This window comes from Lissotriton vulgaris, chromosome 5 (assembly GCF_964263255.1).
Source record: "Lissotriton vulgaris chromosome 5, aLisVul1.2, whole genome shotgun sequence".
Taxonomy (NCBI): Eukaryota; Metazoa; Chordata; class Amphibia; order Caudata; family Salamandridae; genus Lissotriton; species Lissotriton vulgaris.
In genome coordinates this window covers 371,267,981-371,280,688 of record NC_141693.1, presented here as the reverse complement: position 1 = coordinate 371,280,688, position 12,708 = coordinate 371,267,981, and the positions used below count along the sequence as shown (strand labels likewise).

At 46.5% G+C, this 12,708-nt stretch overlaps 1 protein-coding gene across 14 annotated transcripts in view; it reads left to right on the top strand.

Moving 5' to 3' along the window:
* UBR4 (ubiquitin protein ligase E3 component n-recognin 4) overlaps positions 1-12,708 on the top strand; it is a 1,723,360-nt gene that overhangs the window by 207,627 nt on the left and 1,503,025 nt on the right. For all 14 annotated transcript variants that reach the window (XM_086921716.1, XM_086921718.1, XM_086921717.1 and 11 more), the window contains exons 5-6: positions 901-1,023; positions 1,530-1,759. In XM_086921716.1, coding sequence (XP_086777842.1) covers positions 901-1,023; positions 1,530-1,759 — 353 coding nt within the window. The remainder of the gene's footprint in view (positions 1-900; positions 1,024-1,529; positions 1,760-12,708) is intronic.

The following is a 12,708-nucleotide window of genomic DNA, read 5'->3' as shown; positions in this document are numbered from 1 at the left end:
CAAATCAGCTCTGACCCTGTGCCCCATGGGAACAGTCCAGTCTGAACTACAAAAGCCATGTCCTTCCCAGAACGGAATCAAGCATCCGAGGACCGGTCATAGCCAGGACATACTCCACATGTAAGTAAGGGGCAACTGTGTCTTTCTTAAGCCACATTCTACTAGCCCACATCAGCAGAGCAGCCACATGGTCCACCCCACACATGTTTACCCCACAATTTGGGTAGACATACTGTCCTGTATGGGGGACCGAACTGTCTTAATGACTGTTTTAGACTTCTACATTGAACACACACTAGCCACTGCTTTTTGAGAGTTCTTCTTTTCATTCTTAGCAGAGCATGTGTATCAACAGCCACACATGCTACAAATGGAAAATGTTACTCAGCCAGTAGAAAGTTTCTCCGCCTATCAGAATCTGTTTGTAGTATGCAGTGCTCTAGAGATTAACTTCTGTAGAAGCCTGGGTTAATTGCAGATATCTTCTCCTTTTAACTACATAACAATGTGTGATGCTCATAGTGCACATTGCTCCGCTCACTTGATATTCCATTCACATACTCAGCTGCTGTGCTAAAGGCAATCTAACAAGAAGTCTGTGCTCATGTGTATTCTCTAATAACAGAGGAGTTGCAACACATCCTGTCCAAGCCCAATACTAAATGGCAGGAGTATGCAAATCATTAGAATCCACAATAAAACGCACTGCAAACCAATGATTACAAGGTGAGTAACATTTTACTTTACATATGAGGACAACCAGGCAGCTCTTCGCAACAATAAAGTTTAATAAAAACGACTATAAAACATTTAGCGACCAACGTTGGACCTATTGGCTTTGCCATTGCTTGTTTCTTTTGGTCTCTGCTGTGTGTAAATAATCTATTGCTATCTACCTAGGAACATCTTGTGAAGCAGGGAATGAAAGCTGAAGATGCTGCCTCGCTCTCGCAGCTCACTTCTGCCAAATGCAGTTCTGTGAAGTATGATGTGGAGCTAGCGGAAGAGTACATCGCTCGTCAGGTGAATACTGGCTTGATAAACAGCAGTGTTACAGAGATGACAAGGTGGTTGGTTGTCTTTGAGGGCTTAAAGGGTTGTATGGCTGGGCCTTTGTAGGTCTGGGGCAGAATTCTGCAGTTATTAGTAGGAAGTTAGTCTTCTGGTTGTCCTGATCCAGTAAGGCTCAGTAGAGGAGTCTTTTATGAGAAAGGAAGTGATTGTTGTGGTACCATCTCTTGTACCTCTTTGGGTGAACACTTTGACTGTCTCTGCATTTGTTTAGGTTGGGGTGTATTTGTCCATGATTATGGTGCTCTCCTGGGAGGAGCTCAGTTAACTGGATGCTCAAGGGTCCATTTATGTCACTGTTGTGGGGTTTTCCAGATTGCAGCTTTGAGGTTGGGGGGCAGGTAAGAGTGCTGTTTGTGGTGCTCTAGAATGGTGCAGTTGCAAGTGGTTGTCAATGCTATTTTCTTGCTTCGCTATGGTTGTGGTCCACATCTAATTCCATCTCCCTATTTGTGCAGATATCTTCATTCTGTGGAGTGGATTTTTACAGCTTCCTCAAGTTGCATGAGGTGCCTAACTTGCAGTCTATCTACACTCTGGATGCCGTCATCTCAAAGGTGCAGGTGTCTCTGGATGAACACTTCTCCAAGACTGCAGCTGATACAGACCCACACAAGGCTTCGGAGATCACCAAAAACCTCCTTCCAGCTACCCTGCAGCTCATAGACATCTATGCTGCCTTTACCAGGTGTGAAAAATTAGGGAGGGTGTGTTTGCTGTTGGTGGATGTAAGGGGGAAATCTTTAACCAAGCAAAATACTTGGCTTCACTGGGAGGTCTGGGAAAAGAGATGTGTTTACAGGGCCACTGAGGATGCCCTCCTTTTAACCACATCAGTCCCCTGCAGTGCTGTTACTCCAGCATTCCCATTGTTCATGACAAGCTCAGCTCGTCATGAGCACACGACCAGTGTACTGCATGACGAGCTGAGCTCGTCATGAGCAGTGAAGGGGTTAATGGTTGTGTGGAAGGGCCCTCCTATCCTTTCACTGGATGATGGAAAAATATGTGATTTCTTGGTTTGGCAGGTGCCGTTGAATCTACAAGATGCCTATTCTGCATAGCCGTCCTGCAGGCCCATTGGTGCTACCTGAGGTTTGTGATTGGATAGGAGCATTTTCAGTTCAGAGTCCCCCATCGTCTCACTTTTGCCCCTCAGGTGTTCACAAAACTGATGGCGTTGTTAGCAGCGAACCTTTGGTGGTCAGCTTGAAGATTGGCTGATGAAGGCGCTCTCGCACCAGGCAGTTGTCAACCACCTCTAGACTACAGTGAACCTCCTGTCATCTTTAGGGTTTAAACATCAACGTGCCAAAGTCATTCTGGACTCCTCAGGCGCTCCCTTCATCAGCGCTATTCTGGATGTGATTCAGTGTCTTACCTGTCCTTCAGAAAAAAAGAGGACAGGAGATTCATGCTATGATTCATATCTTCCTGCCTCTGTCCTGGGTTTCAGTGAGTTTGACTCTGAGGCTGCTTGAACTGATGACATCCTGCTGGCCAAACACTCAAGTTCGTGTATGGGAGTTCTGCGGTTGGGTCTGAATTCTTTGTGCTGCCAAAATCAGGGGGACCTCTCAGACCATGTCCATATTTCAAAGGAGACTGCAAAGGATCTACAGTGTAGGTGGCTGGACTGGGATTGGGTCAGCAGCAGAGGCCTCTCCCCACCCCACCCACAGGTCACAGTGATGACTGATGTAGCATTTCTAGGTTGAGGTGGCAATCAGAGATCCCTATTCTCAGGTGGGGTACCAGCTTCATACTAACCTTCTCGGACTGAGGACCATTCACTTACCATTGAAAATCTGCCTTCCATTCTTTGAGAGGCTGCTACAGGTGCTTACGGACCACACCAATGCCATGTGGTATTGCAACAAGCAGGAGGGGAGTAGGGTCCTGGGCCTTTTGCCAGGAGGCCCTATGCCTCTCTAAATGGTTGGACAATCAAGAGATTTTCCTAGTGGTGAACCAACTGGCAGGATCTACGAATGTCAGGGCAGTTGAGCACAGCTGCTGATGCCTTGGGGATCATGAGTGGCAGTTACATCAGGAAGAGGAGCATGATCTCTTCTTCAAACGGTTATAACTATGGCTTGATCTGTTTACCACCGCAGAGAATGCACAATGTCAGCAGTTCTGCGTATTGGAGTTTACAAAGCATTTCTCGCTAGGAGACTCATTGCTCCTTGAGTGGAAGTCTGGACACCGGTGTTCCTTCCCCCAGATACCTCTTCTGCCCTGAGTTCTGAAGATCATCAAAGCCGACCAGTACCCAGGCCATTTTAGTGGCCCTGGATTGGGCACAGAGACACACTCATTACTTAAATCTCTTTTGTAATGTGCTGTTCCATGTTGATTAAAATATCACCTTGCCAGCGTATTTTGATCTGCCTGATCTCTGAGGAATAGAGACTCCATTGCTTGTAGCCCCAAATGTGAACTGAGCTTTTATATTGATCATACCAGAGAACATCAGGTGTACAATAAGTTCTTTGTGGGTTACGCTGAAGCAAAAAAAGGCTGGGCCATGCAGAAAAGATGCATCTCCCGCTGTATCGTTCCCTGAATTAAGATCTGCCACGCGTTGGCAAAAATGCAGCCGCCGTAAGGCTCATTTTATCAAGGCCAAAACTGTTACCACTTCATTCGCACAAGGATTTCCTATACCGGACATCTGCTAGCCTGCTGCATGGGCGCCACTCAGTTTGGCTCACTGAGAGGGGTGTTTTTCCCTCTCAGTCCGGTAGGACTTTCTGGTTTGAGTCCATTCACTGGTCCATGTCTAAATTGTTACTACTTTTGTATTTATTCAAAAGTGAGGATTCTGTAGTTAAGCCTGTCAGAGAAAGTTATTTAGCTTACTCTTTCTGGTAGACACTCTTATCTAATTGCAAATTCCCCACTGATTCTCCTATCCTTCCAGTTCTGTGATTTGGCTCTATCCATTAATAAGATTGTGAGTCTAGGAATCATCTGCACACAGCTCCATGTCAATATGCTGTTGGGGTTCTGCAGCTGGGGATAACTTTGAAAACAACTGACATCAGTGCACTGGAGTGGTACCTATATAGGCTTCACACCATTTTCGGAGCATAACGATGTTTGTGGGGGGCAGCATAAGGCCACCTTGTGGCACGCAAAGGTACTTCTAAAGAAGTTTCCTGATTCAGTCTGATGCATGAGATATAGATTCAAAGGGTAGGTGGAATGCTGTACTGCCCATACCTATGACCCTGAAAGACTGGGAGCATGTGTGTGGCCTCACTAGCAGACTCTCCCCCAACGGGAACCTCAGCATCATACATTTTTAATATTTTCACCAGACATACCACACACCCCTTCGTCTATATAAATTTTGTCTGAAGGACAATAGCAGATGTAAACGATGTGGGCAGGTGGAGGCTGACTATGCATCTCGCCTGGGAGTGCGGGAGGGTGGCTTGCTACTGGGAGCAGGTGGTGCAACATATAAAAGAAATGTTCGGTTCGGATATCCAGTGTACATCTTTAGTTTGCCTTTTAAGTTACGTCCCTCATGTAAGGGGAGTCCTGGGGAAATTCGTACGTATTGCCCTGCTCATGGCTAAGTGGGGAGTTGCCATTACATGGGACAGTAGACGAGCACCAAGTGTTGCAAACTGGATTAGAGACCTGGTTTATTGCAAAGAGACGCTGGAATTTTATGCGGAGGTACTGCCGATTTCCTCTAAGGCCACGGACATTTGGGAGCCACTACGTATGCATCTGCAAAGAGGGACCAGTGCAGACACACAGTGCGGCTGACTGAACCCCGTATATACAAGAGTCTCATCCGACTTGTGGAACATTGGTTGTAGAAATCTGATTTGTCCTATCTCTTTACTGTGGTGTTGATTGATCATATGTTATACCTGGCTGTTCTGACGCAAACAATAGTCTGTAAGGCTATATTGGTTTCTTATTTTTGAAATACAAATAAAAAGATTTTAAAAAAAATATAGATTCAAAGGGTAAGCAATCTGTGGTTAGATCGTCTCTGTCACAAAGAGCGTTACCGAAGGCAAGCAATTTGTACAGGATATAGTCTGCTTTCTTTGACATCTTTGACATCTGCAACGGTCAGGCTTCACCAACCTGTTAGATCAACTTAAATGCAAAACCGAGAATATTAAACCCTCTTCTGAATCCTATTGTTAAAGGCTTTCATTGAAGGTTTTAGGAGGGTCCTTTTGCTCCCCTTTGGAGCCTTAGTGTAGTTCTCACAAGGCCTTTGGGGCCACCTTTCAACCATTAGTCATGTTTTTAACAATTCTTCTCATGGTAGGTAGCGTTCTTGGTGGCTTTAACTTCCCTGAGGTACATTAGTGACCTTCAGCGACTCACCATAAAAGAACCAATCATTCAGGTTCACAGAGGTTGTGTTGTTCTCTGGGTCAATCCTAAATTTCGCCCCAAGGTGGTATCTACTTTTCACTTGTCAGATTATAGAGCTCCTAGACTGCTTTCCACATCCAGATGCATTAGCGGAAAGAGCCCTACACACTAGATTTTGAGCTCTTCTGTATAACATGGACACGACCAAGCCCTTACGCATGTCGAACCAGCTATCTGTAGCCTTCATAAAACCCCTTTGGGCTATGCTGTCTCCAAAGCAGGCATAGCAAGATGGATTGTCAGTTGTATCCAAACTCTATATCACAAAGCTCTAAGAGTAGCACCTGTACCCCTCCGGACATACTCCACTCATAAGAAAGGGAATATCATGGCTTTCTTACTGTACATTCTGTTGCCTTACAATCGGCAAAGCAGCCGCCTGGTCAACACCACACACACTTACCGAGCTCTAGTGTGTAGACATGTTAGTCCCCCTGCAGGCCTTAGTTTGCCAGATAGTTTTAGGGGCTTTGTTCCGGATATCTACATTGTCTACTCGTTAGCAACTACTTACCAAGGACACTGCTTTATAGTCGGTGCAGAGCATGTTTATCTATTGCCATGTATGCTAAAAATGAAAAATGCTGCCTACCGTGTGAACATCTGTACATAGCATGTAGTGCTATATAAATTCACATGTGCCCACTATCTTTGACTGAAGTATGTGATGATTATAGATCTCTTCTTTCTGATGAAGACTTAAACCCGCAAATTTCTCACTTTAGATTCCTCACCAGACTGGATCTGGAAAATCTTGAGCAGTCTTTGTGCGCCGGCAGTTGGCATCATTCGACGCTGTATCGTGGGCGTTCACACCAGAAATGACGTAGCAGTGCCCATGTGGGGGCCACTCCAACGGGCTGACAGTTTTTCTTTCTGTACCATCATAGGGGATGTGGAGAGCTACCCTGGTCACTTTTTCATCAATAATGTGCTTGGGACATGCACTGTGTCAAACCTTCAGGGTTCAAACTTTGCAGGGATTGTCACAGGAAGTTGTCTGTGTCTGATCCTCAATTGGTCTGTCTCTGGTGCCTGAGATAGTCACGACCCCGTCACCAGCACCCAAGCGATTTGTGAGTGGGTGAAGAAGCTCCTGGCATCACGGCAAAAGAAGGCTCTGCTCCGTTGTGGCAGAAGATCTCAGGTCAGTTCCTGGAGCTGTTCTCACAAACTTTTGCCTTCTCTCTCAGACTACCTTGTCTGAGTCAGGGAAGTCAAAGCAGCACAAAAATAAGTGGTTGAAGCGCTCTTCCACTTCACCCTCTTGACCTTGTGCTTCTAGATCCCTCTCTGGCATTCCACCTGTTGAGCCCCCATCAAAGTCCATCCCTTGCTACCCTGAGTTTCTCAGTATTGGAGCAAAGCCCGTCCAACTTAAGGAATTATTATATGACATGCGTGCTATCTTTGGGCACCGACTCCCTATGGCATGCCTTTGACTCCCAGGGACCTGAGAGATGACCCTTCTAGGTTACCATTGCAGGTTCACCCTCCCCTCCGGATCTGGACTGACGCCGCCATGGGTGCCTCCATCTACCCTGGCTCCATTCCATCTGACACCACTTCTGGCGCCGCTGGCACCGATCGATGTTGATCCGATCATAATCCCCGATGCTGACCCAATGCCATCTCAACATCGCTTGCTGACTGTGTTTTCCAGGGCCACCCTTCCCAAGGACTTTTCTGTCCATTGCTAAGCCCTACCTTCCTAAAGGGGGAGGCAAAGAAGGCGTGTATGGTCCACAAGAGTCAGACACTGAGGAGGAAAGCTAGTATGAGGAGCTCTGTGACTCCAGTGGCTTGGATACCTCCCCAGACTTTGGCATGTTTTCCCCGCTGGACCAGGCTTTGAAGGAAGGTGCAGGGACCAATAATTACCCTTCTACATTGTCCCACCCTGGGAGACCCAGCCTTCCTCTCTTGAGAAGCTGGTGGTGCAGGCCTCAGCAGTGACGGTCAACCCAAAGTCATTCCCTACCTCTCCACCGGATAGGGAATCTAAGAGACTGGACACCTTTGAAAAGCACATATTCTCTTCCACCATCCTTACCTTTTGGTCTGTGAACACCTCATGCCTCTTGGGACGTCATTCCCCTGAATTGTGTGACTCTGTTGCACAGCTGCTTCCCTGCAGTCCAAGAAGGGTAACTGTTGGAAGCTGCCTCTTTATATGATATACCAAAAAGAGGTATATTATGCAAATAGTCCAACTATTTCCTTGACAGTGAGCAGGGGCTTGCTCTAGCAATCCCGAAGTGCTCTTAGGGGGTAGTGTGGTCGATCAGCCTTAGGCTTATCAGAGGGGAGTGTTACATTCACAGATGCACACAAGAGTCTATAAGTGAGACGCACAACTCAATATGGAGATTGTAGGAAGCTCGCTCTGTATGTACTATACCAAAGTAAAGTATAGTGTGCACAGAGGAACCACAAAGGTAGGGAGAGATAAAGGTAGATAATACCTTACTCTCGATTTGTGGTAGTGTGGGCGAGCAGTAAGGCTTTATCAGAGGGTATTGTTAAGCATTTGTTGTACACACTCAAGCAAGAAATGATGTCACACACTCGAAGACTGAACTCAGACCAATTTGTTTGTATAAAAATATTATTTAGTTATATTTATTTCCTAGAACCAAGCAAGCCTGGTGCAGATAAGTGTAAATGGTACTTTTCAAGGCAGGTTGAACAATACAAACAAGCTGATAAAAATGACTTTGTTACAGGTTTGTAAATACTTGGAATACATTTGAGGTTACTGTTACATTACTTTTTATTACTTTACAGATTCCTTTATGGATTACATTTCTACTATCCCTAGATATCACACGGGGACATTTCCTAGAGAAAAGGTAAGTAAAGCAGTTTTTGTATATTTGCAGTTTTCATACACAACCACTCCAAGTTTAGAATATTTCTTTGTAAAAAACAGTCCATGCAATCCTATCAACAAAAATATAGTTATTGGTTTCAAGGTAAGTACTTAGGTTTGGGAGTTGGTTTTCTGGGGTTGAAACCAGGGTTCCCCCAGGGTCAAGGATGCACTCTCAAAGCACCCTCAGCGGCACTAGGGCAGTCAAGTGCAGAGTGCTGAGGCTCAATGTTTTCCAATGGGGAATAGGGGGAGCAGGCCACAAGGTTGTGGGTGCAAACCACCTGGTTTTAGGCTCAGGGTAAAGGGGGATCCAAGTTAACACCCAAAGTGCACCTGCAGAGGCGTCTGGGTGCAGTGTGCTGTTTTGGCGTTGGGTGCCCTGTTTTCACTGAGGATTCTCCGGTTGCAACAAAGACTGCAGGCTTTGAGACGAAGTTCTTCTGGAGGTGACCACCAGTTGGAGAGGTAAGTTGGGATGCTGGGACACTGTCAGTGGGGATGCCCAAGGCCGTGGGACTCCGGGTGCAGGGGTGTCTTTAGGCATCAGGTTTTCTTAACAGCTACATTTGCGGTCAAGGGGATCCTCCAGAAAGGGGCTGCAGGCGTTGATTGGAGATTCGAGACCGGTCAGAGGTCACCAGATAACAGGTCAGGATCGCCGGGGAGACCTCCTCGTGGTGTTGGGCCACTCGATCTCGGGTCGTGCGCGCCTGGTGCAGATTCGCAGATTTGGTTGGAGCCAGTGTCTGTTGGTGAGCAAATCGGTGCTCACGGGAAATAAAGTCTTGGGTTTGGAAGGGAGGGCAGGTCCTTCTGGTTCTTGAGGGCTGCTGGACACACGGGGATTTGTTGGAACAGATTCGAGGTGAGGATAGGCTGGTAGGGCTATGGCCAAGTCAGTGGGCTTTCTCCTCTTCTTCGTTTCAGCACGGCTTCTTTGTCCTTCTCTTCTTCTGTTCGGTTCTTGTCTGAGGCGGCAAGGTTTAGCGTTGCCCCTAAATACTAGATTTAGGGGCTCTACAGGTAAGTAATGGTCAGGACCAATGGGTCCCTTTCTTGGGGTGGGTACACCCCTTATTATACCACCCTCCAGTGGGAGGGTGGCATATGCCTCTCTAGTTGGCTGGGCCCCCCCAACAGCAAGATGACGGGCATTGAAAGTTGTGCTTCACCTCCTTCCCCCACCTGAAGGGTGGGGTTGGCAAAGGTGGGCACATCTCACTTCCTCACTTGGTTTTCCCACCCAAAGCGGGGGTCAGAACCAGTGAGGGCCAGTTGCTGGAAGCAAATGGCTGGGGTAGCTCACAAAGGTGGTAAGCCTTTGAAGCTTCCCCTTCGTGGACCCTGCCCATCCTGGGGGAGTAAGCTTGGCACCTCGCCCCAGGATGTGCATTGTTCCAGACTCCTGAGATGAGTAGGCTCTCGACCCAGGGGTCCAGAAACATGTCTGGTGGTGGCAGCTGACGATCAGCCACTCAGCCTGGACACTAGTGTTACGTCATTTTTCAGGGGGCATCTCTAAGATGCCCTCTGTGTGCATTTTTCATTAAATTTCACACTGGCATCAGTATGGGTTTAATGTGCTGAGAAGTTTGATACCAAACTTATAATTTTTCAGTGTAGCAATTATGGTGCTTTGGAGTTCGAAATGACAAACTCCCAGCACCATATACTCTTAATGGCAGCACTGGACTTAGACACTGTAGGGGTACAGGGCTCATGCACCTGTACCCTCACCACTGGTATAGTGCACCCAGTTAGAGGGGTGACTGATCTTTGCCAGGGCAGTGGGTTGTAGGCATGGCATGTGTGCCATGTCGACTGTTCAGTTTGTTCTGCACCAAGACATGCAGCCTGCAAAGGCATTGTGTGTGTGTCAGGGTACAGGACCTCTAGGGGAGGCAGAATTAGTGCTGCAGCCCTTAGAGACCTTCTCTTGTCACAGTGCCCTGGGTACCTGTGGTACCATTTATCAGGGGCTGACCTGTGGCCAGAGATGCCAATTGGGTGTAGGCTTCAATACAGTTTTAGGGAAAGAACATAGGCCCTGAGTATCTGATTAGTAGGAAACCAGGGCACACTCAGTCAAATCACATCAGCAATACAGCAAAACGTGGGGCAACCATACAGAAGGAGGGCACTTTCTCACATGGGTCTAGAGAAGATGAAGGAATTCTAGCATTGGTACAGGCCATATGACTGCATGGCCTTTCCATCAGAGGGTTCAAACCCCTCAGTGGTCCCAGAGGCAGTATCACCAGACCAAAACGCACTACCAGGGAAGTCGGCCTTCCCGTGGTAGAGGTGTTTCTCTTCCAGGGGATCCTCATCAATAGTCATAAGCATTAGAATATTCCCGCCCATGCGCGGGACCCCGGAAACACTATATTATATGTGCCCCATATATATATACTCATATATATATATATATATATATATATATATATGTATACTGGCAGATGGAGAAGGCGGTGAGGGAGTTATCCAACTCCACGCCGGGCGGGCAGCATTGTCTCCAGCCCCCGATGAAACTACACCAGCTCGGGATGGTATGCGGTTTGGGAGACCCGAGGAGGAATTCGCAAGTCAGAGGTCAGATGGAACATTCCTCTGCAGCGCTTCACACTATCCTGAATACACGAACATTTACTTAGGCATTTTCTCCTGCACTTCTTACCTGGCTCCGAACATGGGATGCTGGGATTTGCAGTTCCTCGAGGCTTCAAGGAGTGCCACAAGTGTGCTGTACCATTACGGGGGGCGGGGCGGACATTCATCCAATCCGTGCGAAGCAGGACACTGATAGTCGGGCCAAAGCCACTTTGACTGTTGCTGACAACATCGAGGGCGCTGATGAAGGCTATATGCCGAAATGCATTCGCTCGTTAAGATGGGTCTTTAATAAATTTCCTCCATGGTGTCTCCCACTGCTGGCCTCTGCCTTTTCTTCAAGAAGGTTGCTTTTGGATGGATATATATATATATATATATATATATATCTATCCAACAAAAGGTTGCCCCATTTAGAAGAGCCAGCATTCAGGTAGGTTAAATAATTTCGTTTTTATTTTCAGGAAAACAGCGTGGAATGATAAAAACAAAGTCCATGCAATTCACAAGCCTGACGCGTTTCATGCTCCCTTGAGCATTTCTTCAGAGGTTTCTGCAAACTCTGTGTGGAGCTTTCAGAGTCTTTAAATGATTAGCACCTGCTCCAGTGGGCGTGGGCGCCCCCAGAGCCTGCTGGTGCTAGTAGTTTCAATAAATTACGCTCCAGTGAGCTGCTTTGAAAGCATTATTTCACTCTGGGAGCAGCTCACTGGAGCGTGATTTATTGAAACTACTAGCACCAGCAGGCTCTGGGGGCGCCCACGCCCACTGGAGCAGGTGCTAATCATTTAAAGACTCTGAAAGCTCCACACAGAGTTTGCAGAAGCCTCTGAAGAAATGATCAGGGGAGCATGAAACGCGTCAGGCTTGTGAATTGCATGGACTTTGTTTTTATCATTCCACGCTGTTTTCCTGAAAATAAAAACGAAATTATTTAACATACTTGAATGCTGGCTTTTCTAAATGGGGCAACCTTTTGTTGGATGTATTTACCGGCCGGGGAAGAGCCCTACCACATGGAAGTGGTCCAAGCTGCAGTCACATGGCATACAGCAGGATTTGTCAGGCAAGGTCGTCTTTCAGGATGTCATTTGCAGCGCAGAAGCAGATTGAACATTTTCCAGACCCACTCGTGTTTAACTTTGAAAGCATTATTTCACTCTGGGAGCAGCTCACTGGAGCGTGATTTATTGAAACTACTAGCACCAGCAGGCTCTGGGGGCGCCCACGCCCACTGGAGCAGGTGCTAATCATTTAAAGACTCTGAAAGCTCCACACAGTTTGCAGAAGCCTCTGAAGAAATGCTCAGGGGAGCATGAAACGCGTCAGGCTTGTGAATTGCATGGACTTCGTTTTTATCATTCCACGCTGTTTTCCTGAAAATAAAAACGAAATTATTTAACCTACCTGAATGCTGGCTCTTCTAAATGGGGCAACCAATTGTTGGATGTGTATATATATATATATATATATATATATATATATATATATATATATATATATATATATATATATATATATATATATATATATATATATGTATATATATATATATGTATATATATATACATATATATATATATATATATATGTATGTATGTATGTTTTAGCAAATGCACTTAAGCTTTCGAGAAGGGTTCACCAAAGCACCCCAACCATCCGGTTTTCTTGGCCCCTCTGAAGTTGCAGAGCCTCTCTCTTTTTTTTTTTTTTGTTGAAAACCTTTATTTTCCGTA